This window comes from Nomascus leucogenys, chromosome 17 (assembly GCF_006542625.1).
Source record: "Nomascus leucogenys isolate Asia chromosome 17, Asia_NLE_v1, whole genome shotgun sequence".
NCBI lineage: Eukaryota > Metazoa > Chordata > Mammalia > Primates > Hylobatidae > Nomascus > Nomascus leucogenys.
The window spans coordinates 12,243,450-12,271,104 of record NC_044397.1 but is presented as its reverse complement, the minus strand read 5'-3'; the positions used below and the strand labels follow the sequence as shown (position 1 = coordinate 12,271,104).

Below are 27,655 nucleotides of genomic sequence, written 5' to 3'. Positions count from 1 at the left end.
GTGTAATGAGTAAGAAGAAAAAGAAAAGGAAGGAAGAGAATTTGTTTAAACATTGAACAACAAAAAGCTTATAGAATGAGTCAAAAGCCTGCAAAAAATTCAGAGTTGCACTGATTTTATGAAACCTACTAAAGAAGTCATTTCTTTTAGAAGGGCAACTGCTTAAAATGATGATTAGTTTATTTAGCAAAGAGTTTAGACCAGGGATGTCCAATCTTTTGGCTTCCATGGGCCATATTAGAAAAGAAGAATTGTCTTGTGCCACACGTAAAATACACTAACACTAAGGATAGATGATGAGCTAAAACAAAAAAAACAAAAAAAAATCATAATGTTTTAAGAAAGCTTACAAATTTGTGTTGGGCCGCATTCAAAGCTGTCCTGGGCCACATTACAGCCTGTGGATCGCTGGTTGGACAAGTTTGGTTTAGACTATATTCACTGTTTGATTAACATAATAGTATAAGGACAGAACATTATAGATTACTCAAAATCATAGTTTAAAAAGTTGGGAATGAAAATGATTTAATTTAAACTAACAGATAAACATTTATTCAGGTATTTAGGAACATTTGGTTAACTAAAGCTATTTCTCAAAATTACAAAAGTATCATAGCATAATGTGTTGTTGTTTTTTTTTAACTGAGTTCTCTTTTCTTGAATATTGTAATAAAACCTATATACCATCAATTGAGCCACTGTCCTCTTCATCCTCTATCTGGCCCAGTAGACCATCTGGTTGATAATTTGACGTTGTGAATATTCTTACTTTTGCCAGCTAATCTCTTCCTACCTGCTATCACAGATGAGCCACTCACAGGTATTATCATCAACTTGTTTACAATGTCTCTCACTTCACCATTCGAATTTGGTGAAGCAATCAGAAGAAACAGCAAAATTACTTTCCTTTCTGAGTAAAGCTGAAGAAGAAAAGCTTCTTTTCCTATGCAACTCAATACAGACCCTGGTGTTTCTTGGGCCCTCAGCCCATTGCTGATTGAAGCAAGCACCCTTACCTTATTAAGTTCTTTAGAATAGAACTTTATCATAGTTTCTTGGTGTTTTGTGCTTGCTGGAAGAATTTACTGGAAGAATGCACAATAGATTATTTTGCACTTTCACAAATCACGAAAAATCCCTCATCTCATGCTACCTTGTAATGCGAGTTGTTTAACTTGCCTGTTGATTTAAAATCTTCCACCTTTGCTAAATTACAAAGGTGGAAGAATCTTTGTTAATGATCCTTGCAGTTAAACCTTACTCTCACTTTGCTTAAATACAAAATCAGCAATGCAAAGGATAAACCCAATCTCCCAAGTAAAAGTGAACAGAGGGGCTCTTGATGCCTCCTACTGTTCCTGATAGAATACCCCCTAAGGCTCATGCACTACACAGTGTGATGGAATAAGGATCCTACACATGAAATGAACCCAGGACTCACAGCTCACCTTCCTTTCATTTTCCAGCCAGGAAAGAAATAACATCTCATTAAAGCGAACATCTCATTACCATATAAGAAAATTATTGCCATGCCAGAGTTACTTCCTGTCAAGTTCATTTCTTCCTACATCAGTGGTAGGCAGGTGTGTGCTTAATCTATTAACCATCACTCAGCACTCAAATGTTTTCAGATTGTTTGGTAAATTCATGATTCACCCAAATGACTTTACATGTTTTATTTACTGGGTTTCAAGGGCAGGAATTTTCATGTACGTGGTTCCAATCTAGATGGATTTTCGTATTTAGATGTTTTAGTTGATTGCACAGTCATTTACTTTCTCACCAAGAGCATGAATGAAGGTTGTCAGATTAACAAAAAACAACAAAAAAGTAGATTTCTCAGTTAAGGTTGAATTTCAGATAAATTTTAGTGTAAGTATGTCCTAAATGTCATTTTTTTAATCTGAAATTTAAATTTAACTGGATGTCCTGTATTTTTATTTGCTAAATCCGACAACCCTAAGAGGTTCTTCTGCAAATCGTGTTACCTGCTCCTCAGACATGGGGATTTATGGTGTTCTTAAGACATATTTTCTGTGGTCATTTCCTTATGATAGATAACAGAACAGGAAGTAAGGGCAAAATATAAGAAGAAAAAAAGGATTAAACAGTAGATGAATATCAGTGGGATAGTAAGAGCTCAATGAGTTATCTATGAAAGCCATGGAATTTTTAGACTGTCAAAAGAGAGTAAAATAAACAAGATTTCAAGATATACCCAAAGGTTCATTTCAGCCATTCTTCCACAGGCATTAAAATGTATGTTTTTATCTGTCCTCTTGATTTGACATTTTTAGTCAAACCCTCCCCCTAACATGCTACTGGCTTCTGATATTTTTCCCTTTGAACTCACCATTAACTTTGCCTTCCCAATAGGACAGAAATATATTAAATGAAACAACTGTACTTATAATCACATAAAATCTAGTGTTATTTCTTTATTAGTTTTTTCTTGCAGAGATAGATGGAAACATTTACACTTTTCTGGTACTTTTTCATAAATGTGCTTACAAGCTTCTGAGCAATGGTCATATCTAATGTAAATACTAAATAAATAGTATATGTTAGTGAAGAATAACAGATTTCTGAGATCATAACATGCTTATTTAATGTTTTAAAATAAAGTAGTTCTTACTTAAATTTTGCAATAGACAGGGAGGTGTGGGTGCAGGGAAAGGGGAATCCCTAACTGAGAATGTGGCCAAGACGTGAATTCATGGATTATACTGATAAATGCACAAAAAAGATAAATCGGTGACAGATGAGGAAATGACACTGGCTTTGAAATGCAATTGAGTCTCTGGGGTAGTACCCAGCCAGGTGGCCCCCTGTTCACAATGTCTCCCTCTCTGCCTAATGGCCATGTCGTTGAATGATCAAGGGGCAGACACCTGACCCAAGATAGGTCAAAAAGTTGCTCAGCCTTTGGAACATTACAGTTGAACTGTGACACAGACAGAAGTTGCTGGAGCTTAAACCTGGTAATTGCAGAGCTCCAGAGAAAGAATTTTTATAGCCATAATCCCAGAAGCTGCCCCAGTTCCTGTTTCCTGAGTTTTGGTTTCAAGCTGTATCGTAGATTGCATGAACTAGTCCAGTGTTTTCCCAACAGAAGTCTTTTGCTTAAGTTAGTCTAGAATTGACTTTTCTGTTGCTTGCGAGCAAAAAAAAATTATATGACGCTTTGGGCTCAGTTTCATCTCTCATTTTCATTCTCATTCAACCAAATATGTTCTTAGGGGAGTTAGAGTGGTAAATGAGATGAATAGGATTTCTGACTTCATGGAGCTTTCAGTCTAGCAGAAAAAATGGATATTAAAGTATGGAAATTAAAGGCTTATATTAATTCACTGAACAAATATGTATTGAGGCACCTATTATATACAAGGCATTGTTCTAGGCACTTGAAACATTTGTAAAGAAAACAAAGATCCCCGCTCTTGTATTTTTTTATCAGGAGATGAAAACAGTAAGTAATAAGCATAGAAATACATAAATAAATAATACGGATTTAGAAGGTGGTAAATGCTATGAAAATCAATTAAAAAGTAGATCAGAAGGAATGGTATATCAAGTGTCCTAAAGACCAGAGAGAAATTGCAAGTTGGAGTAACTGCAAGATTATTAGAGCTGAAATATCAATGACAAGGCCAGTGGCTCAAATGAGGATGAAGAGGTTAGACAAGCTAGATTGTTAAGGACTTTATAAGCCATCTTGAGGATTTTGAACTTTATCCTAAGGCAATCTGAAGCTACTTAAGAGTTTTAAGCCATAGACTGACATGATCAGATTTGCATTTTAAATTTATCATTCTGCCTGCAACCTTGAAAACGCATTGAAAGCTAGCAGCAGTGGATGCGAGAGAATAATTGGGAGGCCCTTGGCCTAGTCTAAGTGAGAAATGGTGGTGCCCTTGACTAGCATGTGTTTCATGAATTGGATGATAGCTGTGATAAAACGGCTGTTTTCTACACTTAGACTTTCAGCTCATCGTATTTAGAATAGATTGATGCCTGTCCAACTTTATCTCTGTTCTTTGGGCTTTGGTGCTATAAAAGCCAACTTTAGGGCCAGGCGTGGTGGCTGATGGCTGCAATTCCAGCACTCTGGGGGGTTGAGGTGAGAGGGTTGCTTGAGGCCAGGGGTTGGAGACCAGCCTGGGCAACATAGTAAGGCCCTATCTCTACAAAAAATTTTTTTGAAAACTTAGCTGGGCATGGTGGTGGTGAATGCTTTTAGTTTCAGCTACTGGTGAGGCAGAGGTGGGAGGATCCCTTGAGCTCAGGAGGTTGAGACTACAGTGAGCCATGATCATGCCACTGCACTCCAGACTAGGTGACAGAGACCCTGTCTCTAAAAACTAACAAATAAAAATAAATAAATTAAATAAAGCCAATTTGTAATGTTTGGCACATTTTCATTTGCTGTATACTACCAAGTTTAATTTGGCCCCATCTTTAGGAACAGAAATATAATATGTAGGTATTTAAGGAGTACAGCAGCTAAGGGATAGGTATTAATTATCCTCACCTGGCTCTGTATCTAGTCAGTCATACATTGCAATCCTCCAACACAGTATAAACAAATCGGATATACAACACTTTTTTAATAGGGCCTTCTTACTAAATCCTTATATTCTTTTCTTTCCTGGAAAGATAATGTAGGTGATATAGAAGAAAACCACATCTCCCTTTAACACTCCACTATTAAGTCTAGATTAAGGGTTACATACTGGTAACAATGGACCATTTGGCCTTCAAATTTTGTTGTGACATTTTGTTATATTCGCATAGGGAATATTTTTTAAAGGCAATGAAATTGGACAGGTACGTTGCTACACAAAGCAATTTTGTACTTAACAGGTGTTTCGTGGGTGTAGGTATATATTAAGAATATGACTCCCAGTAATTATATGAATGTAATTGTTAGCTTAAATACTGATCACACTCTTAGCAAACAGTTCCTTACTTCCTTTGACCTGAATGTAGTTTAGTCTCTTTCAATTTTAAAGACCTAGACAGAACTTACATGAACCTGTAACTCCATTTCTTCAGGTCTTGACAACCCCAAATTTAACTAAAAGGAAAAAAGAGACTTTTTAATTATCTTATTATCTCTTCAAAAATTTTCCTTCTCGTTCTTGAGGAGGTGAGAAAGGAAAAGAAGAGTACCAAGTACCACCTTTTGTAATGTTGGGACATGCATCCCTGTAGCCCAATTAAGTGTCCTTGATTCTTGAGAAGTCTACCTTTCCTAAAGAAGCTGGGAGAGTGTAGGGGGAAGAAGAACATGGTTTCTAACTGCTCCCATTGCAATATCTTATTATAAAAATGTACTTTTTAAACATAGGTTTCCATCTTGTATTACTTTGTGTCTTGGAGTCTCTCCCTTATGAATTACTTTGCATCTTGTTTGAAGTGAACCATTTTAAAATTTATATCCTGTCCTACTTTTATTTCAAGACTTTACTTAAAATATCTTTTTTTCTCTTCGCCCTACTCAGATATGCATGAACATTTTATGCATTTCACACTCTTTAAGATGGAGAAAATAATATGCTAATCTGAATAGTGGTAAAATCTGAGTAGAAATAGAGATCTTATTTTCAAAAGAGTGGACAATGGTGTATCTTCCTATTGCTGTCAGTTCTCTCCATTGTTAATATAACATTCATGCAGAAAGATACAGATTAATAAAGCAATTGAGTAGAACATGAATTAGGGAGTATTCTTAATTTGATGGAGCCCAGCACAGTGAATGTTTGCTTCTTGAGGGCAGGTAACCATCTGACTTTCTTTTGTATCCCCTATTCCACTCAAGGAGTCAAACACATATACAATAGTTACTAAATGTATGCTTAGATGAATGAAGTAAGTTGAAATTAGTAATAAATACTTATGAAACACCCAACACTGATATGGTTTGGCTGTGTTCCCACCCAAATCTCATCTTGAATTGTAGTTCCCATAATCTCCACATGTCATGGGAGGGACCCGGTGGGAGATAATTGAATCATGGGGGCAGTTACCTTCATGCTGTTCTTGTGACAGTGAGTGAGTTCTCATGAGATCTGATGGTTTTATAAGGGGCTTTTCCCCCTTTATTTGGCACTTTTCTCTTCTGCAGCCATGTGAAGAAGGACGTGTTTGCTTCCCCTTCTGCCATAATTGTAAGTTTCCTAAGGCCTACCCAGCCATGTGGAACTGTGAATCAATTAAACCTTCTTTCTTTATAAATTACCTAGTCTCAGGTATTTCTTCATAGCAGCATGAGACTGGACTAATACAGTAAATTTGTATCACAGGGAGTGGGATGCTGCTATAAAGATACTGAAACTGTGGAAGTGACTTTGGAGCCGGGTAACAGGCAGAGGTTGCAACAGTTTGGAGGGCTCAGAAGAAGATAGGAAAATGTGAGAAAGTTTAGAACTCCTAGAGACTTGGAGAGCTCAAAGACAGGAAGATATGGGAAAGTTTGGAACTTCCTAGAGACTTGTTGAACACTTTGACCAAATTGCTGATAGTGATATGGACAATGAAGCCCAGCCTCAGGAGGACTCTGATGGAGTTGGGGAACTTGTTGGGAACTGGAGTAAAGGTCACTCTTGCTATGCAAAGAGACTGGCAGCATTTTGTCACTGCTCCAGTGATCTGTGGAACTTTGAACTTGAGAGAGATGATTTAGGATATCTGGCAGAAGAAATTTCTGAGTGGCAAAACATTCAAAGGGAAGCCGAGCATAAAGTTTAGAAAACTTGAAGCCTGATGATGTGATAGAAAAGAAAAACCCATTTACTGGGGAGAAATTCAATCCTGGTGCAGAAATTTGCATAAGTAATGAGGAGCCGAATGTTAATCACCAAGACAATGGGGAGAATGTCTCCAGGGCATGTCAGAGACCTTCAGGGAAGCTCCTCCCATCACAAGCCCAGAGGCCTAGGAGGAAAAAATGGTTTCCTGAGGTGGGCCCAGGGACCCCATGCTCTGTGCAGCCTGGGAACATGGTCCCCTGTGTCCCAGCTGCTTCAGCTCCAGCCTTGGCTAAAAGAGGCCAAGGTACAGCTCAGGCCATTATTTTAGAGGGTGCAAGCCCAAAGTCGTGGTGGTTTCCACATGGTGTTGAGCCTGTGGGTGCCCACAAGTCAAGAATTGAGGCTTGGGAACCTCTGCCTAGGGTTTACAGGATATATGGGAATGCCTCTTTGTCCAGGCAGAAGTCTGTTGCTGGGGCAAAGCTCTCATGCATACCCTCTGTTAGGGCAATGCAGAAGGGAAGTTTGGGGTTGGAGCCCCCACACAGAGTCCCCACTGGGGCACTGCCTAGTGGAACTGTGAGAAGAGGGCTGCTGTCTTCCAGACCCCAAAATGGAAGATTCACTGACAGCTTGCACCATGCACCTGGAAAAGCCACAGACACTCAATGTCAGCCCATAAAAGCAGACAGGAGGGGAGCTGTACCCTGCAAAGCCAAAGGGCCAGAGCCACCCAAGGCTGTGGGAGACCACCTCTTGCATTAGCATGCCCTGGATGTGAGACATGGAGTCAAATGAGATCATTTTGGAACTTTAAGGCTTAATGGCTACCCTATTGTATTTTGGACTTTAAGATTTAAGTACTACCTTGTTGGATTTCAGACTTGCATGGGCCTGTAGCCCCTTTGTTTTCTCCAATTTCTCCCATTTGGAACAGGTGTATTTACCCAATGCCTGTAGCCCCATTGTATTTTACAGGCTCATAAGCAGAAGGAACCTGCCTTGCCTCAGATGAGATGTTGAACTTCAACTTTTGGGTTAATGCTGGAATGAGCTAAGACTTTAGGGGGCCATTGGAAAGCCATGATTGTGTTTTCAAATGTGAGGACATGAGATTTGGGAGGGGTCACAGGCAGAATGATTGTTTGGCTGTATCCCCACCCAAATCTCATCTTGAATTGTAGTTCCCATAATCCCCACATGTCATGGGAGGGATGTGATGGGGGGTAATTGAATCATGGGGGCAGTTACCCTCATGCTGTTCTCCTGACAGTGAGTTTTCACAAGTTCTCTAATGGTTTTATAAGGGGCTTTTTCCCTTTTCCTTGGAACTTCTGTCTTCTGCCATATGAAGAAGAATGTGTTTTCTTCCCCTTCTGCCATGATTGTAAGTTTCTTGAGGCCTCCCCAGCCATGCATAACTGTGAGTCAATTAAACCTCTTTTCTTCATAAATTACCCAGTCTTGGATGTTTCTTCATAGCAGCATGAGAACAGACTAATAAAACTCCTAAATTTTACTAGGAATTACACTAGGAAAGGTCAAAGAAGAGATTTTTGACTGGGAATTCAGTGCTGGTTTATGTGACTATCTAGGGCTGATGTGTGGCCACATCCAAGAAGGAGCCATGTTTATGAATGAAGAGGCTGAAAAGCATATTAAATTACACAAGTGATCCTCGATTTTGAGTGTGCTGCAAACTGGGTGATTACCCAGTTTGGGGCTTCATAAAGTAAAGAGTGCTGGGCCCTACTTCCTGGGAATTTCTGATTTGTAGATCTGGGATGGGAGCTGAGGATTTGCATTTCTAACCATCTCACTCCCAGGTAATGCTACTGCTGCTCATTCTGGTAGCACACTTTGCAAAATACTGACTTAGACCTTCACCTTCCTTGGAGAGTTGGCCCTGCTCAGGGAATCTGAACACGCTGCTTGCTCTGTGATCTGCACAGAAAAGAAGTGATTTCAGAGATTTCCAAGAGCAGTATAGAGATAATGTAACTAAGGGGGTCTCAGAATAGTGTTAAGGGTCTTGCTTCCCCCTGATTTATAAGACTGACTATACTGTGGCAGAAAAAGGAGACAATGTCTTTAATACCTCAGATGTAAGTTAGAATCAACTGAAATAAATTAAGTGGAATATAGAATGCATGGAATTGCCTTATTAATAAAGGTTGGACATCCCTAATCTGAAGATCTGAAATCTAAAATGCTCTAAAATTCGAAGCTTTTTGAGCACCTACATGATGCCACAAGTGAACATTTTCATACCTGACCTTATCTGATGGGTCACAGTCAAAACACAGTCAAAACTTTGTTTTGTTCACAAAATTATCAAAGATACTGTAGGAAATTGCCTTCAGGTTATATGAATAAGACATACATAAATGAATTTTGTCTTTAGACTTGGGTACCATCCCCAAGGTACCTCATTATGTAGATGCAAATATTTCAAAATCCAAAAAAAATTCAAAATTCAGAACACTTCTTATCCCAACCACTTTGGATAATGGATATTTAACCTTTCAGTTAAATACTGTACTTTCAGTTAAGTTAATGTAATTTAGCAATTTAAGATCATATACATATATCTAAGATAATTTATAAAATGTTTATAACCTAAAATATCTTTACTTCTGCAAAGAAAGTCTGTGCTCCTTACTTGACTGTGCCAGTTCATGGTAAAATGGAGAAGATGGAGAAAGGTCAGCCCAGGGAAAGGGGAAAGTCCATTGGCTCAAGATAAATGATTTAGAAGAAACCATATCCATTCTCTACCCATAGGCCTTTCAATTCAATTATTGCTATCTCCCATGTAAATAGCCTTAGGAAATTTCTGAAAAAGTGGCAAGGGCTTCAGCAAGCAGGTAGCATGGGGACACATGTCACCCATTGCAATACTGAAATGGAAACTACCTAAAATTTAGAACTGTTTTTATATGCCTCATTGTGCTCAGCTAATTAGGTTTCTTGAATTTTAGAACTTGAGTACAAAGGTTGTGCATACTTTTTTGTGTTCCAGCTGAATTTCATATAATGTTGTAATCAAGGACTTCAGGAGACATTGGCATTATTTTTCTTTACAGATTGTCTTGGACTCAGGTGGATTTTCTCAATTTACCAATAAAAAGGAATAATGATATTACATTAAAATGAACTATGTCTCAAAATATAAAACCTTTTGGTAATCAAATGGTTAAATACTCATATTTAATTTAATCTTATTTTCGTTAATTTGAAAATAGAAAAAAAAATCTGCTAAAGATCCTTGCAAGGGAAAACTACAGCTCAGCTCATGTATAAAAAGCCACATAAAAATGACTCTGGAGACCTTGGCTACACATTCAGTGGTCAAATATTTCAATGCTCTGTTGCTCTCGTTCCTGTTACAGGTACATGTGACAGCGCTGCAGCTATGAGTGGAATTTTAAAGAGGAAGTTTGAAGAAGTTGACGGCTCCTCACCCTGTTCCTCTGTGAGGGAATCAGATGATGAAGTTTCCAGCAGTGAAAGTGCTGACAGTGGGGACAGTGTCAATCCATCCACTTCTAGTCATTTTACCCGTGAGTACTGAAATCAGAACCGAAGTCAATTGTCTGGTTCTACAGCAAAACTAGTTGTGTCATTTTTATTTTTACCTTTAATGCTAGCTATATATATTTTCCCATCAACCAAATGCAAAGAACATTTACCCAAAAATGAAATATTTTTCAGGTGACTCAGTAGATTCTTTTATTTAGAATACTTTTTTGCAGTGGATTATTTGGTTGTGTTAATTAATTAATTTAATTTAAAGATCACATTACATTATTAATACTTTTCCAAGTAAACACCTGGTACAATGGGAATAGATGAGGGAAGACAAAGAATAAATCCAGTTTCAAAAAAAGTATCCTTTCATAATTGAAATGATGTTCCGGGAGAAAACATTTTAAAAGGCATTATGAAGGAATGGAGAGTCTAGATTATGATGAGAAGGAGTTTAGGCAGCCAGGGATTAAGAAGAAATGTGAAGGCAGCAAGTCTCTCCCAAATGTGCAAGTGTGTACAGTCTAATCGCTCTTTCCTAGTAATTGCTCTAGTCTCTCTTCTCCAGTATTTAAAGCCCAACAAGAAAAACAAATCTATGCTTTATTTATTGTATTTTTAAGGTTTTTTTTTTTTTGAGATAGAGTCTCACTCTGTCGCCCAGGCTGGAGTGCAGTGGCATGAACTTGGCTCACTGCAACCCCCTCCTCCCAAGTTCAAGTGATTCTCCTGTCTCAGCCACCAGAGTAGCTGGGACTGCAGGTGCATGGCACCACACCTGACTAATTATATTACTTTATTTTATTTTTTGTATTTTTTTGTATTTTTTGTATTTTTAGTATAGACGGCGTTTCACCATATTGGTCAGGCTGATCTCAAACTCCTGACCTCAGGTGATCCACCACCTCAGCCTCCCAAAGTGCTGGGATTATGGGCATGAGCCACCGCATCCAGCCTATGCTTTCTTTTTGATTTTTTTTTTTTTTTTTTTTTTTGCCACATTGAAATGTCAGCCCTTCTGTCAGACAAGATAAAGGGAGGTTTGAAGGACTGATATGAAAAATTCTTAAGGTAATGCAATCTATAGTCTAAAGGAAACTGACTAGCAATAGTTAAATAATCTTTTTAAAATTTATGTTTCTTAAACAAGAAGATTTTAATATGTCTTAATATCATGACAGATAACTGGTCTTGGTTTCTTACTTTCTAATTAGTTAATGTTATTAATATATGATTCTATAACAAAGAACTGACTTTGGCAATGTAGCAACTCAAACAACTAAAGGATTTAAACATATTTTTAAGAGGTAATAAGGAACACAATAGCTGTTGAACATGAAATAAATATAGTAAAATCAATAGCATTCCATTAAGCAAGCACAACTAATTAGACAATATGATGAAAAGATGATTACAATTATTATAGCAGAAAAATTTATAAAATATTCAGGGACAAAGTTATTGTGTGATGTAGGTGGTCTACAAATACATTTACACATATCATGATGGTATGAAATGAGCTTGTGCTTTTGACTCAAAAGAAGAGGTTTATTTATGTTTTGGGTCTTGATACTAGTAGTGATAATAACATTATCTCACAGGGTACTGCAAAGATCAAACAGAGCAAGTGAGTTAATATACATGAAAAAAACGTTGTTAAATGTCAAGTACTAAGCACATGTTAAATTGAAAATTATGATCATAGCTAACATTTATTGGATACAGGCTGTGCTCCAATAGCTTTATATATGTTATCCATACTCCTTACAGCAATTCTGAAAGTAAGTAATACTACCTCCAATTTACAAAGGAAACAACTAAGGCTTAGAGAGGCTAAGCATCTGGCACAAGATCACACAGGAGTTGAGCCTAGATATATATACATCTAGGCTACCTACCACATAGCCTCTACCTTTTGCATGGTCTTATTCTGCTCCTTAATTACATAACATTGGACATATCTTTAAAATGTTATTTCTCGTGAGTTATAAAGGAAGATTTAATTAGTGAAGAGGCAGATTATGTTTCTGGATATAAAGGTCTGGACATTAATGGTTTCAACATTAATTTCTAAATATAAGAGTAAAACCAAAACAAAATCTTCAACTGGCATTTCTAGGGCGCCCAGGCATTTCTAATGTGCCCTATGTAGGAACGCATAGAAAATCCGAACATGTTATGTATAAAAATTTTATATATAAGAAAAGAACATTATAAGACAATGAGAAAGGGAAAGACTATTTAAGAAATGGTTGTGGTATTAGGAAATTTGAAAAAGAAGTGATTTAGATTCATATCTCACAACATATGCCAAAATACCAGATAGATTACATGGATAATTTTTTTTAATAATGAGGAAAGTTACATTTTGCCAGATGTTTAGTAGAATCACTATATGAACTTTGATATGAGAAGAAGAAATAATCACATTGAAAAATACTTAATATATTTAATGATGTAAAAGTATTAAACTTATCTGCTATTTAAAAAAAAGCCCAAAGTAAAACAGTTTATATTGGAAAAAATATTTACATTATTTTCTGGAGAGAGTATAGCAAAAGTACATGTAATTTCTTGAGATAAACATGAAGACACACATCTCCAAAGAAAATCCACATAGTAGGACATATAATTAACAAATGTTTTAAAGCATTTAACAACAATAGTAACAAAGAGGCAGATTAAAAAATGCTAATGAGATTTCATTCGTATGAAATCACAGAGATTTCATCCCTTGAAATCGGTACTCATTTCTCCAATAAAAAATACTAATACCTAAGTGCTGGTGAAGGTTGCAGTACAAATTGTAGGCACACACGTTGCTATTAATGGCAGTGATATTTAGAAAGCACTTCGGAAATACAAGAGCCATAAAAGCATTCATAAGTCTCTACTTTAGAGAATGTATCTGAAGAGAGAAACATTAAAAACAAGGTGAAAACTATATAAATGAAAATATTTGTGGTTGATAGTAGTCCCAAAAAAGAGGGGTTGGGGAGGGGAGAGAGAAAGGTAACCTAAGAGTGAGGAAATGATCCAGTAAGTTATGGTAACTCATTCAATTAATTTATTTTCATGATAGTTATGAAGACCTTTTGGCAATATGTACAATGTTTGTGAAATAATGATAAGTAAGAAAAGCAGAAGACAATATTTTATCAGGCAAAATCTAAGTCTGTGCATGCACAAAGGTAAAGAATGGTAAGGTGTCCTAAAAATTGGAAACAATTTGATTTGTTGAGGAATTAAAATGATGGATGAATTTTTATATTTATTAATTTTTATTTCTGTTAATTTTATATGTATTGTCACAACAAAGTGTCCAACTTAAACTGCTAAAAATTATAACTGTAGTTCACATTGTGTTTATGTTTGCAAAACAGCAGATTGAAATGGCATGGTGAGCTAAGGTATATATTAGTCAGCAAATATAGACTTTGTTATAAGTTATGTTCAGCTGAGATTATTTTTTTCACTGAAGAAAGTAGACTTATTTTACGATATCTAAGAAATCACTAAAATGTTTCAGCACATCATTTAATATCAGTGGTAGTGGCAATGGTTAGTTTACTAACATGCTGTTTTAGCTTTGTATTAAATATAATCTGGCAGATATTTTTCTTGCTTTTTAAAAATAAACGATTTGATAAAAGTGCCCTTTTCACTTAATAGTGCTTTTTTCACTATATTCACATTATGAAGAGAGACATAAAGTGAGAAAAAATAGTAAAGAATCAAAAGACAAAATTTCTACCTGGAATATTTGTTGTAGAAAAGATCTGAGAGGTTGAGCACAGTGGCTCATGACTATAATCCCAGCACTTTGGGAGGGTGAGGCAGGAGGATTGCTTGAGCCCAGGCATTTGAGACCAGCATGGGTCTCAAATCCCCATCTCTAAAAAAATTAAAAAGAAAAATAGTCAAGTATGGTGGTGCATGCCTGTGGTCCCAGCTACTTGGGAGCATCACTTGAGCCCAGGAGGTTGATTGCACCACTGCACTCAAGCCTGGGTGACAGAGCAAGACCCTGTCTCAAAACAAAACAAAAACAAAACCAAAACAAAACAAAACAAAAACAAGAAACAAAAAGAAAGAAAGAAAAAGAAAGAAAGAAAGAAAGAAAGAAAGAAAGAAAGAAAGAAAGAAAAAAGAAAAGAAAGAAACAGAAAGACGAAAGAAAGAGTAAAGAAAAGATCTGAGGTTTTATTGTTTGTTTGTTTGTTTTGAGACAGGGTCTCACTGTCACCCAGGTAGCTGGGACCACAGGTGCACACCACTGCACGAGACCAATTCTTGGATTTTTTTGTAGAGATGGGGTTTGATCATGTTGCCCAGACTAGTCTCAAACTACTGGGCTCTGACAATCCCCCTGCCTCCGCCTCCCAAAGTGTCAGGATTACAGGCGAGAGCCACCGTGCCCATCCTGTGATCTAAGCATTTTTGCCAGTGTGAGAGGAGTAGCTAAAAGAGTTTCTTGTTTCTAGAAATGTATTTCAGATTATTTGCTAGTCCAAAAATTGATATACAAAGTTTTAGGACATTTTTTATTTATTATGCTGTCTAGATTAATGTATGGGCTTCTCTGCAATGGTTTTGTTGGATGTGAATCAATGGTTATAAACTTTCAGAAATATTATTATTGATAAATCCTATTTCTTTAATTTTTTTTTACTTAAAATGATTATTTGTCTTATAGTAAAGAAGGATTGTTGAAGATTATCAAATTTGTGTAGCATTAACAAATAATTTAATTTCACATTGGGATTCTTTAAAATGTGGTTGCCCTTATTTAAATCTCACTCATCATTGGCTAATCTTTCAAATTTAAAATATCTCATGTACCCAGTGTTTTATAAGCACTAACATATTGTGTAACGTAACATTTTGTTGTCATTACAAATACAGAAATTGATAAGATTGTTTGGTGTGTGTCAACAGCTATGGTAGTAGAAAATTCCATGCTATTGTAAGCTTTCTGTTAAAATATCCAATTTGTAGCACACCACATTATGGTAATAAAAGCTTCAAAATATAAATCAATAAGGTCATTATGGCTTTTTCCTTGGACTTCTGAATTTTGCTAGGCAACAAGCATACTTACCAGTCATCAACCAAGGTCATATCTTGTACTTCCCTTGAGATAGAAACAGCAGTCTGTATTGCTGTGAAACGCTTTGTTTCATCAAATCCCTATGGCTCTATAGCCAATCAGCCTGTACTTGAGCACTGTCAAGAGGAGAAATACAGAGAAACTAGAGAGGAATGATTTTTTTTCTGCCCTCTCAAGGTTCCTGGCACTTCACATAAGTAATGAGAAGCTATGTGCTGAGCCATAGTCTCAAAAGGAACACATTATGTCTCTTGAAACAGAGTGTTTCTACAGATAAATGTATAGTATTTAAGAAGTGAAAATATCAAGAAGTAAAAGGATACACATTCTAAATTGCACATGAATGCAAGCAGTGGATATCCTATAATAGAATTAAGATTTTTTAAATTTATGAAACACTTTCACATTCTTGAGTTCATTTAATAGCCAAAAAGTGTTGTGTGATTAGGAGCCAATTATCATGCCCTTTTATAAAAGTAGAAATTAACATTCATACATGTACTTATACTTTACCCAAGAGCTAAGATACAATCTGTTTCTTTCCTTCCTTCCTTCCTTCCTTCCTTCCTTCCTTCCTTCCTTCCTTCCTTCCTTCCTTCCTTCCTTGTCTCCCTCCCTCTCTCCTTCCCTCCCTCCCTCCTTCCCTCCCTCCCTTTTCTCTCTGAATACACAAGGCAAAAATATGCCATCATGTGCACCCAAAGTCAGTCTTTCCCCAGTGTGATTTCCCTACTACTGGCTCCACATTTCATAATGGGATTAGACATAAAGAATCAATAGAAAACAGATTTGACATTAAACTTTATGAGAAGTATGACTGGAACATGCCTGTTCTCTTTACTAAGCAGTTAAAATGCATTGAAGATTTAGATTTAATTTCAACAAACACGGTATCTTATGTTACAGGCTCTGAGCTAGGACCTTTGAAACCTGTCAAAGTGATATATTCCAAACAGTAAATACAACTTGGCAGTATATTGATAAATTATGTCTACCCAGCATTGTAGTATTAGTTTGAGAACTAACTTTAGCAAAGACATATGTCGCAATCTACCCCGACTCAATGCTTTTGTAAACAATGGAGGAGTGTTCAGGCCAAGCTGAACATAAGAGTTTTAGAAGAAGTCTTTGCTTAAGCAGGAGGTAGGACATCGTGACGCTCAAAAGATCCTTTCTAGTCTGTAATAATATGCTTCTAAGAAACAGGATCCAAAATAGGCATCATAAGTTAGAGTCAAGGCCAAGCAGGAAAGGAAGCAGCATAGATAAAGTTGCCTCTGAAAATCTACTATTAAATTATGAGGTTCCCATACTCCTCACACCCACTTATGCCTGGAAAACAACCAATTAGCTTTGGCTTGGGGGACACGATCTGGGACCAGCTGCAGATCACATGTAGAAACATGCAGATCATAAATAGGTCATGTTCAGACATGGGCCAGTTGAATCATTAGGTGTTTACTGTTGGAGATAAAGGAGTTAAGTAAATTATGAGTGGAGGAAGATATTTATGAGCTAGTAGTCCTCTGGAAAATAGTCACTTGAATATGAAATAAGGCCTGTTGACTGATACAATAGAATTGTTATCAGATCATCTGTCTGCAAGATTGTGGACTCCAGTAATTATAAATCAGAAATAGTTAACCACTGCTACTTCTTCTGGTCTTACTGAGACCATCCTTTAAACTGAAATATCTTTTTTTCCTCCCAATTCTAACTATTTAAGTTCTATACCTGCTACAAGGTTCGTATCAAATATTTCTTTCTTCATGAAAACTTCACCAAGTCTCTCATTTGACACATCCTCTTTGCCGTCTCCTCGGAATCTCCTGACGTTTCACCAACATTCACAAACTTTGGCAACGGTTTTCCTTCTTCTTTCCATCCTAGTATTTTCCACCAAGCTGAGTGATGTCAGTAACTGTGTGATGGTTCATAGAACTGATCAGCCTCGTGTTTCCTTGACCACTCTGACCTGGATTCCTTACTTCAATTCCATTCATGTCTTTTACCACCACTCCATTTAGCACCTAATGTCTGCAACCTCACCCACAAGACTTTTGCAAACCAGACCAATTCTCCTTCTGAAATACTCAATTCCAGTATTACAAATCCAGATCATAACCTCTTTTCGTTCCACTTCCTTCCTCTCCTCATCCACTTTTTTTTTAACCTCATCTCTTGTTTTCCACGGTGTAGCACTCACCGCTTGGCTTTATATATGTTTCCATGCCACACCAGTTGCTCCATTATTTCAGTATTTTATTTTATTTAAAGGCCAGGACTCTTTACCACTTTCCTGCCATGTTCTTCACTCCATATCCATTTTTTATTCAAAACACTTGAAAACTTTTTTAAAAGTTTTGGAGAAAATGACAAAACTGTGTTTTCAAATTCAGCTACTTGTTAATACCACACAAGCATCCCACCAGGTAGGTTTTCTGGCCATCTCAAAGCACACAATATTCATGTCTCTTCCAATCACTTTTCCCTCACCTCCTATTTCATGTACAGCAGAGCTTGCTTTCTCGTCGTCTTGCACCCTTCGTTCATATTTGTCATTACCCACATGTCTTTACCCTAATAGGCAGGGCTCTCAAAATGTGTTTTGAAGGAATTAATGTAAGCTTATTAAAAGCAGGAATGTATGCTTATCATCTGATCAGTACATGATAAATATTTATATCAATGGATGAATGAATGGACATTTATTAGGTATTTGAAACTTATCATTCACTGCACTAGTATTAGGAGGTGGAAATATAAAAGTAAACAAGACATGATCCAGTTTCTGCAGAAACTCACAATCTAACAGTATTTTAGCATTTCTCTAACACTTACTGTATTCTGTTTTACATTGGAGTTATTTATGCACACATCTTATCTTTTCTCGGGATTTATAGAACTTAACTGTGTATACTTCTTGCTACCTGGTGCTGGTTCAATTACTGTTAAATGCTTAATAACATTTAGCTTTGTAAAGACTTGTCTTCTTTAGTACAACTAAGCCTTATAAAGTAAAAAAAAAAAGAGATGCATTCATTAGAAGACTTCATAATGGCACAAACATTAGTGGAAATAAATACCAATTTACAAGCTAACTATAATTTATAATTTTGATGAGTGTCATTGTGATATATCAGGATCTTGATTTATTACTTATCATATCTGAATACATGTAATGATGAACTGTGTTTTAAATAGGGTCTCACTATAATTATGCATTCTTAACATGTACCTTTCTGGTTTCATTTGCTTATATATAGCTTTACCAGGCAGAAACATCACTGTTTAATTGGATGCTGTGCAGCTATTTATGCAGGAGCTGTATAACACACTTGAGGGAGTCTGAGTTGTTTTCACCTTCACCATCCTTTGAATCGGCTAGGAAAAAAGGGCATTACTAAGTCAGATCACTAACATCATATAAATACAGTTCATTTAGTTCTTGTTTGATTTGTTTTAAATTCAGGATCAGGACCTCACATTTAGCCTTAAAAATAGTAACATTTGATTTAGCTCTTTATTTCAGCCTACTGAGATTTTTAAAAATTATTTCTGTCTTCTTATATATTTGCTTTTTCTTCCACAGTCATGTCTTATATAAATATATCTGAAATCTGTCTACTTATCTCCATTTGTTTTGTACCATATCACCATCCTCTTTCTCCTGGACTGCTGCAGGAAAGAGCCTTCCAGATGCCCTCTCTGCTTCCTCTCTTGTTCAAGCCTCAGCCTCTTCTCTATGCTGGCATCTTTCAATCATTTTCATCAACCACTTTCAATTGAACTCATTACTGTGGCTTCCAGAATCCTGTACTCCCTTTCTATGCTTGAGCCTTCACTCTCCTGCCTTCTCTCCATCTCCAAACTCCAGCTACATTGATCTTTACTCAGTTCTTTGAACATGACAAATTTCCTTACCCTAAAATTCTGCTCGGAACAATGTTCCCATGACTGACTCCTCATATTTCAGGTTTCAGCTTAAATGCCATTTCTTTAGTGTAGCCATCCCTGGTCACCTCCATCTAAAGTATGTAGGCCCAAAGTCCTCATCTCTTAGAGAAATACATGAAAGTTTTGACAGGAAAAAAATGATAGATATATTGAAGCTGCTTTCAAATAACCCAGAAAAATAGAGAGATAGATGAAATGAGACCGAAAAAATATTGAAGCTTGGGGCTTACTATTCTACTGTTTACATTCATACATAATTAAAGTTTTCCACAATACATTTAAAAATATAGATGCATATGTTTGCCACTGTACTACAGCCTGGATGACAATGAGAATATGTTTCTAAATAAATAAAAATTTAAAAAATTTATAGGTCCAACTTATCCTGAAATTTTCTGAAAGAGCCAGGGAATATGGCCAAGTATATTATAGTATATATTATATGGCCAAGTACATTCAAAATTATTCTTCTGAAAAAGAATAAGGAAGAGGTGAGGAGTATGCTTAGCCTAACAGATCTCAATACTTGAAAAGCTGAAATAGTTTAAAACCCATGGAATTAGCTCAAGAGTCTGCGCATGGAACAAATAGGGAGCATAGAATCAGAACCACATTTAAATGGCAACATGGTATGTGACAGAGGAGACATTGCAAATGAGTTGAGAAGTAAGAGTCTGTTCCAGTAAATGGCTTTTTAACAAAAAAGATAAAATTAGATCCCTACTTCATGCTATACATTAAAATAAATTCCCAATGAACTAAAAATCTAAATATTTTTTAAAAATTATAAAAGATACAGAAAAAATATAGGAAAATATATGTATGTCAGAGTAACATACTGTAGCATGAACTGTAAAAATTATTATATATTTGGGTACATTAAAATAAAACTGAATATATAACCAAATACCCCACCAAGAAAGTGAAAAGACAAGCTACAGACTAAAAGGAGATATTTGTAAATCATTAACTGACAAGGAATTAGTATTTGAATATAAAAGAACTGCAAAAATAAGGAAGAGCTAATGCAGCAAAAAAAAAAAAAAAGACATAGAACCTGAGCAGATAATACACAGAAAAAAGGCTAACACAATTATGAACAGCTGTGCAACTCTATTAGGAACCAGGGAAATTAAAATTGAAAGAAGACGTCATTTCACGTATGTCAGATCATCAGATTAGCAAAATTTTAAGGGTTTGAAAATACCATGTATTGACAAGCATGTGCTGAAGGAGGAACTCTCCTAACACTTGCATGAGTATCAGGTGATTAAATTACTAAGGAAACCCAGTAGTGAAAAGTGAAAACATGGAATAATTGTCCATTTGAATAGGATTGCATAAGGTGCAGTTGGTTCATATTATGATAAATTGGAAAATAAGTAGAATTGAATAGCCAGATGTACATGTATATGCAGTTAAGTGAAATATACAAGTTGCAAAACTCTACAGTATGATAGTATTTATGTAAATAAAACATACACAGAGAGCAGCACCATTTTTTATGGAAGTAAAAATATAACATAGGAAGGGATAATACACAAAAATGTGAGGCTTAGAACCTCTAGGGATGAAGAGTAGAATGGATGGGAGTGCCTTAACTACACTCTCTTAACTTTTTTTTATATATTAAGAAAACCAATCCGAGATAAATATAGCAAAATATCAGCATCCATAAATATGAGTATTAAGCACGTGTTATTTTCTAGAAGTTTGAAATAGTTTATAGTTTTTAAATATGTTTTATATATATACACCTTTCAATTGGGATGAAAGTCCATAGGTTACCTGACCACCCCTTCGCGCCATTATTTTCTCTTTCAGTAACTCCCCCCTTTTTTTCCTTCATAGGACATATCACAATTTGCAACTATTTTATAGTATACTGGTTTTCTTTTGTGTATCTGTCTTATTTTGTATTCCTATTAGGAAAGGGCAGAAGAACCTTGTAGCACCATATTAGAAACTTCCAGGCCAAACTTGGCCATCAATTAGAACTAAATTTTAACAAATCCATTCAGAGCATTCATCTTGTTCACAGTGATAACCAAGTGACACTGTCACATATTTTCTTGAGATCCTTTCATACATATTTATTACCAAGTCTCAAAAGTAGGGACCCATATCTTCCCCAGGTGTTCAGCTCCAGTCCCCACAGTGACATTTAGAAAAATCACCCATGGAAATTGCTTCTGTGCTATAAATACACTGTCACTGTCACACTGTATATACAGTTATATGTTCCACATAACATTTTTCCCCTGAGGTATTTAAACAGAATATTATTTCTTTAGTTGATCATCGGTAAAGTAGTTGTCTTGTGTTTGGGAACCACTATGAAAGAAAAATATGTAGGTTTGCTCTGACGTTTTTTTCCCTAGTGCATCAGTTGAACTTATGAGAATGGACTTCACTGCAAACTCATTCCATTTGTTGTAACTGAAAAAGCCACAGCCAAGGAGCCAGAATATTCTCACTTTAGGTTTAGTTCTGTTACAGCTTACTCTGACTTTGGTTAAATCATTTAACCTGTTTCTTCTTTCGCAAAATGTGAGAATAGATTGGTCTTCAAAGTATTACAATTTGCGTCAGATTCTAGTAATCCCTCTTCCCTCCAAATATGGTATGCCTCCAATAGTCCCTTTTGCTTGAGTTATTTCTAGTATTATATTTGATGACATCTTTGTGATTTCAAAGTTTATGCTTGTGTACTATTATTTACCCACATATATATATTATATATATATAAGTTTAATAGAATATTTTATTATAGCTTGTAGATCCCACCAAAATGAAAATCGTGAATTATTTTATTGGATTTTGTTTGGGGGCTGGCTTAATTAAACAGATAATGCACTCAAAGTATCGTACATTAGAACTGTGGAAAAGACAGTTTAAAAACTAGAGCTTAGTAAAAATAGAAAATGATGGTTGGAAAAGGGAGTTGTATGTGTATGTTGTTCCACTGACAATGAAAAAAATTTATGTACTTAATGATTTTTAACAACTATCTTCAAAGCTGCCTTTCACTGGCATAAGTAAATGTTAACTTTGGAATGGTTCATGAACACAGAGGAATATTCTAACCGGAATTTTTAAAAGAAAGTAACAAAAGAATTAAGAGCTGGAAGGAATGATTTACCTGGAACATTTTTAAAAACAGATAGTCATCTGATATCACGAAATGTTATTTATAAACCTTAATATCTACATTTGTCTCATGTATGTGCTAATTGTGGTGAGCTTAACCCTACTTGTCAACAGAATATGCAGGCATATAGACAGTATATTTTAAGAGGCTTTACCTGTCTTAAAATATCTTCTACCATATGACTGAAATTCCCACCATTAATGTGATCCCTTTGAGATGGTTCCTTTGTGATGACTATTAAAATCCCCATATAGATAGCAGCCTGGTAGTTAAAAATGTAAAAAAAGTTAAAAAAAAAAAAAAAAGTTAAAAAAGTGCCCAGCCAGGTGCGGTGGCTCACGCCTGTAATCCCAGCACTTTGGGAGGCCGAGGCGGGCAGATCACGAGGTCAGGAGATCAAGACTATCCTGGCTAACACAGTGAAACCCCGTTTCTACTAAAAATACAAAAAAAAAAAAAAAAAAAAAATTAGCCGGGCGTGGTGGCGGGCGCCTGTAGTCCCAGCTACTTAAGAGGCTAAGGCAGGAGAATGGCGTGAACCTGGGAGGCGGGGCTTGCAGTGAGCCGAGATCGCGCCACTGCACTCCAGCCTGGGCGACAGAGCAAGACTCTGTCTCAAAAAAAAAAAAAAAAAAATGTAGTGTCTGGAGTCAGATTACCTAAATTCTCATAAAAGATGTTCTAATTAGAGGCTGGGCGCAGTGGCTCATGCCTGTAATCCCAGCACTTTGGGAGGTCGAGGCAGGAGGATCACGAGGTCAGGAGATCGAGACCATCCTGGCTAACACGGTGAAACCCCGTCTCTACTAAAAAAATACAAAAAATTAGCCGGGCACGGTGGTGGGTGCTGTAGTCCCAGCTACTCAGGAGGCTGAGGCAGAAGAATGGCATGAACCCGGGAGGCGGAGCCGGCAGTGGGCCGAGATGGCACCACTGCACTCCAGCCTGGGCAACAGAGTGAGACTCCGTCTCAAAAAAAAAAAAAAAGAGGCAACTAATGTAATATCCCCCACCTTTGGTTTTCTTATCTATAAATACTGATAAAAAAAAAAAAGTACACTGTCTGCCTTATGAGCTAAAATGAGTGAATACAGGCAAAATGCTTTACATATTACTTTATGTTTACTAAGCACCCAGAAAATGTTAACTATGATGACAATTATGATGATGATGATATTGATATTTTCAAGGAGGGACATCATACATTTTATTAATAGTTATTCAGAAATTCTAACTAAACAGGGAGTAGGTCTCCAGACAAAAGAGACATGTGACAGTTATGCTTTTGGAAGAGTGGGAGAGAAGCCTGGAAAAGATCGAGATGAGAGATGCAAATATTAATATCTTTAGATGCAGGCAGATCATGTAACTATGAGAAGCAGCCAGGTGTATGACAAGAGGGATGAATCACAGCCGCTATGGAAGTTAGAGTTCCCAGTATTTATTCTTTCTATTCTTGCCGGCATTAGTCCTAAAATATCATGAGTTGAGAATAATAATCACAGCAGTAATAATTGGCATTTATCGAACTTTCATTAAACATTCAATGGGAGGAACTGCACTGACATTTTATGTGTGTTATCTTACTTACTTAGCACAACCTATGAGGCATCTGAAGCTTGGAAAGATTTTAAGAAGCTGCCTTTTTACAAAGCCAGTAAGCAGTCAGGCAAGCATTTGATTCTGTTAGTCTGACTCTGGGTCTTGTGCTTTAATGTCATTATATTGTATTGTTTCCCACAATGAGTGTTGAAAACAGCATAATCAATCTTTCTTAATCTAGCATCTCTTTCCAAATTTCTGAAAACATAACATTTTGCACCCAACTCAGAAAATATAGTAAGGTGTACTGCTAATTAATAAAACAGCACATAGACTCCATTTTAAATGAGAGAAGCTCTACAAGTATTAGACAGTCTGGGTTCAAACACCCTGTATTTGCTTACTAATTCTTTTATGCATAAAACTTTTTGTACTGGCATCATGCATCTTTCTCTTCTGATGCCATGGCTAATAGTCAGAACTTTGGCCTCTTGGGTTTTTCTGAAACTGAACCACCTCAGTCTTCATTTGTATTTATTTATTTGAGTGGTATTTTCATTTCCTTTGAGTAAAAGGATAAAGGAAGAAGAGTTGCTGACACTGTCATGACTGAAGGGGTAAGATTGGGCATTGTGGCACCTCTCAGCCAGGGCTGCTTCCTTACAGGAAGTGCTTCAGAGCTGCGGAGATGGGAGTGATTTGGCAGCTGCCGCCCCTTTGATTGACCGCATCAGGCTTTAAAAATATCAATGGATTCATTAGCATCAACCCTTTGCAGAACTCTCTTGAAGACTATCTTAATGGAAACATGTGAGAGCTTTTATGAGTGCACTCCAAGATATGATTTATGGGAATAGTTGCAACAAGTGTTTGCTTAAAGTCTGTTGGACTCATTCCTCTGAACTCTAGGCACTATCAGAACATCAATACAGCGTGAATTTTGAGTAAAGACCAAGGCAGATAAATAAGTATTGGCATTGGAATTTCTGGAAATTTTTCTGGAACATTTATCAAGGACAATTTGCTAGAAGAAATGGATAGTAACCTGCTGCTTAAAAGTTGAAGAGGAAGGGAAGGAGGAGGGAAGGAAGAGATAATGCATTTGACTGGATTGAAAATGTATATTTACATGCTCAAAATATGGGATTAGGAAAAGAAAAAGTGCAGTAAGCAAGGGGAAGTATTGCAGAACGGAGATTTGTGCTTGGCTCAGGCATGTAGACAGCAAGCAAGTGGGGGGATAAATGAGAACACCGAAGATGATAACTATGTGAGGCAACACAATTGTTAATTAGCTAGATTTAGCCATTTCACTGTATATGTGCGTGTGTGTGTGTGTGTGTATATATATATATACACACACATACATATACATATATTGTGGAAGTATATACATATATATGTATATACTTTGAAACATTATGTTGTACATGATAAATACATACAATGTCTGTCAAATTAAAAAAATAAAAGAATAAAAATTATAAAACCAATTTCTACTGTACCAGATATCACCTCTTAGTTTCTAGTTACTTTTCATTTCAACCTCATGATAAGGGTGGGTTTCCTTTCCAGTGGTAAAAAAAAATGTGAGCTTTAAAAATGATGCTTACTCTTACACTTTACATAAATTAACATATTTTAGTTCTCACTGCAATTCTGTGAAATAGGTTCTATTTTTAATCTTAATTTTACGGATGATGAAACTGGAATGTCAAGTTCAATAACTTTCCAAAGGATCTTACTGTTAGTAAAGTTGTGAAGCCAGATTTAAACCCAGACCAGTCTCAGTTCAGTGTTTGAACTCTTAATATAATGCCTGTCTGTAGATGTTTCGAAGTTTCTACTTAATGATATATAATTCTTAATCTAACTTGATTTTAACATATGCAGAATTCTCTATGCGTGTAGTTTAATTTTCCAAGTATAAAATAAAATCTTTGTAATTTACTTAAAGTCTTTATCGTATAGCTTTATTTATAGTGCCCCAAAAGTAAAAACATTTATAATTTAACACATTTGCTCTTGCCTTTATCTTTTTTTCTATAAAAGTTACCTTTACATTGTCTAGGTAATATTTACAAAACCACAAGATGCTTGCCAAAGTACTAAATGCTTTTTGCTATATACAAAGATGTTCTTTGAAACATTATTTTTGTTGCTATTCTTGGTAGTCAATTAATTCTCTAATTTTCAAAATTGTATTATGTCTATAGTAACAAAATTAGTTACCTTATAATTTCTGAGTAATAAACTATGTGTGTGTAAAGCAGTGTGCAAAAGAGTACTATATGACCTGCATTAATTTTACTGACATTTGGGGAAAAGTGTCAGTTATAACCACCTAAATCAACATACAAATATCAGTAGTGTGTCTATACTTCAGTAATGAACTAGAAATGATCATTTCTTTGTGTTGTGAACATTCAAAATCCTATCTTGTAGCTTTCTGAAAATATAAACTAAATTATTGTTAGCCATTTTCACCCTACAGGGCCACAGAAGACTAGAATTATTCCGCCCATCTAGCTATAACTTTTTATCTATTCATCAACGTCTTCCTGTCCTCCCCCTTCCCCTACAATTCCCAGCCTCTAATAATCACAGTTCTACTCTCTACTTTTACTAGCCCAAATTTTTTTTAGCTCTCACATATAAATGAGAACATGAGTGGTATTTGTCTTCCCGTGTCTGACTTATTTTATTTAACATAATGTCCTCCAGGCTCATTCATGTAGCCATGAATGACAGGATTTTATTATTTCATGGGTGAAAAGTATTCTATTGTGTATATATACCAAATTTTCTTTATCCATTCATCTGTTGATGGACAATTAGGTTGATTCTATATATTGGCTATTGTGAATAGTGCTGCAGTAAAGTTGGTATCTCTTCAATATACTGATTTCCTTCCTTTTGGATAAATATCCATTAGTGGGATTGCTGGATCATGTGGTAGTCATATTTGTAGTTTTTTAAAAGATACCTCCATACTGTATTCCATAATGGCCGTACTAATTTACATTCTTACCAACAGTGTATTCGTGCCACCTTTTCTCCACATTTTTTGCAGCACTTGCTTTTTTTTGTCTTTTTTATGAAAGCCATTCTAGTTGGAGTGACATGATGTCTGATTGTGGCTTTGATTTGCATTTCTCTGATGATTAGTGATGCCCAGCATTTTTTTTATAATACTTGTTGGCTATTTATATGTCTTCTTTAGAAAAATATCTATTCCGATCCTCTGACCATTTTTAATTGGATTGGCTTTTTGTTCCTGAGTTGTTTGAATTCCTCATATATTCTGGATATTAGTCTCTTGTCAGATGAATAGTTTGAAAATATTTTCTTCACTCTGTTGATTGTTTCCTTTGTTGTGCACAAGCTTTTTATCCTGATATAGTCCCATGTATCTATTTTTGTTTCTGTTGCCTACGCTTTTGAAGTCTTACCCATGAACTCTTTCCTTAGACCAATGAGCTGAAGAATTTCCCCTGTGTTTTCTTCTGGGAGTTTTATGGTTTTGAGCCTTATGTTTAAGTCTTTAATTCATTTGGAATTGATTTTTGTATACAGTGAGAGATAGGAGTCTGGTTTACTTTTTCTGCATATAGA

The 27,655-nt window shown here is 36.0% G+C and overlaps 1 protein-coding gene across 2 annotated transcripts in view; it reads left to right on the top strand.

The window, feature by feature from the left end:
* Positions 1-27,655, top strand: part of CSRNP3 (cysteine and serine rich nuclear protein 3) — a 215,566-nt gene that overhangs the window by 112,600 nt on the left and 75,311 nt on the right. For both annotated transcript variants that reach the window (XM_012496287.2, XM_003266188.3), the window contains one exon: positions 10,145-10,315. In XM_012496287.2, the coding sequence (XP_012351741.1) occupies positions 10,168-10,315 (148 nt within the window). In that variant the 5' untranslated portion in view covers positions 10,145-10,167. The remainder of the gene's footprint in view (positions 1-10,144; positions 10,316-27,655) is intronic.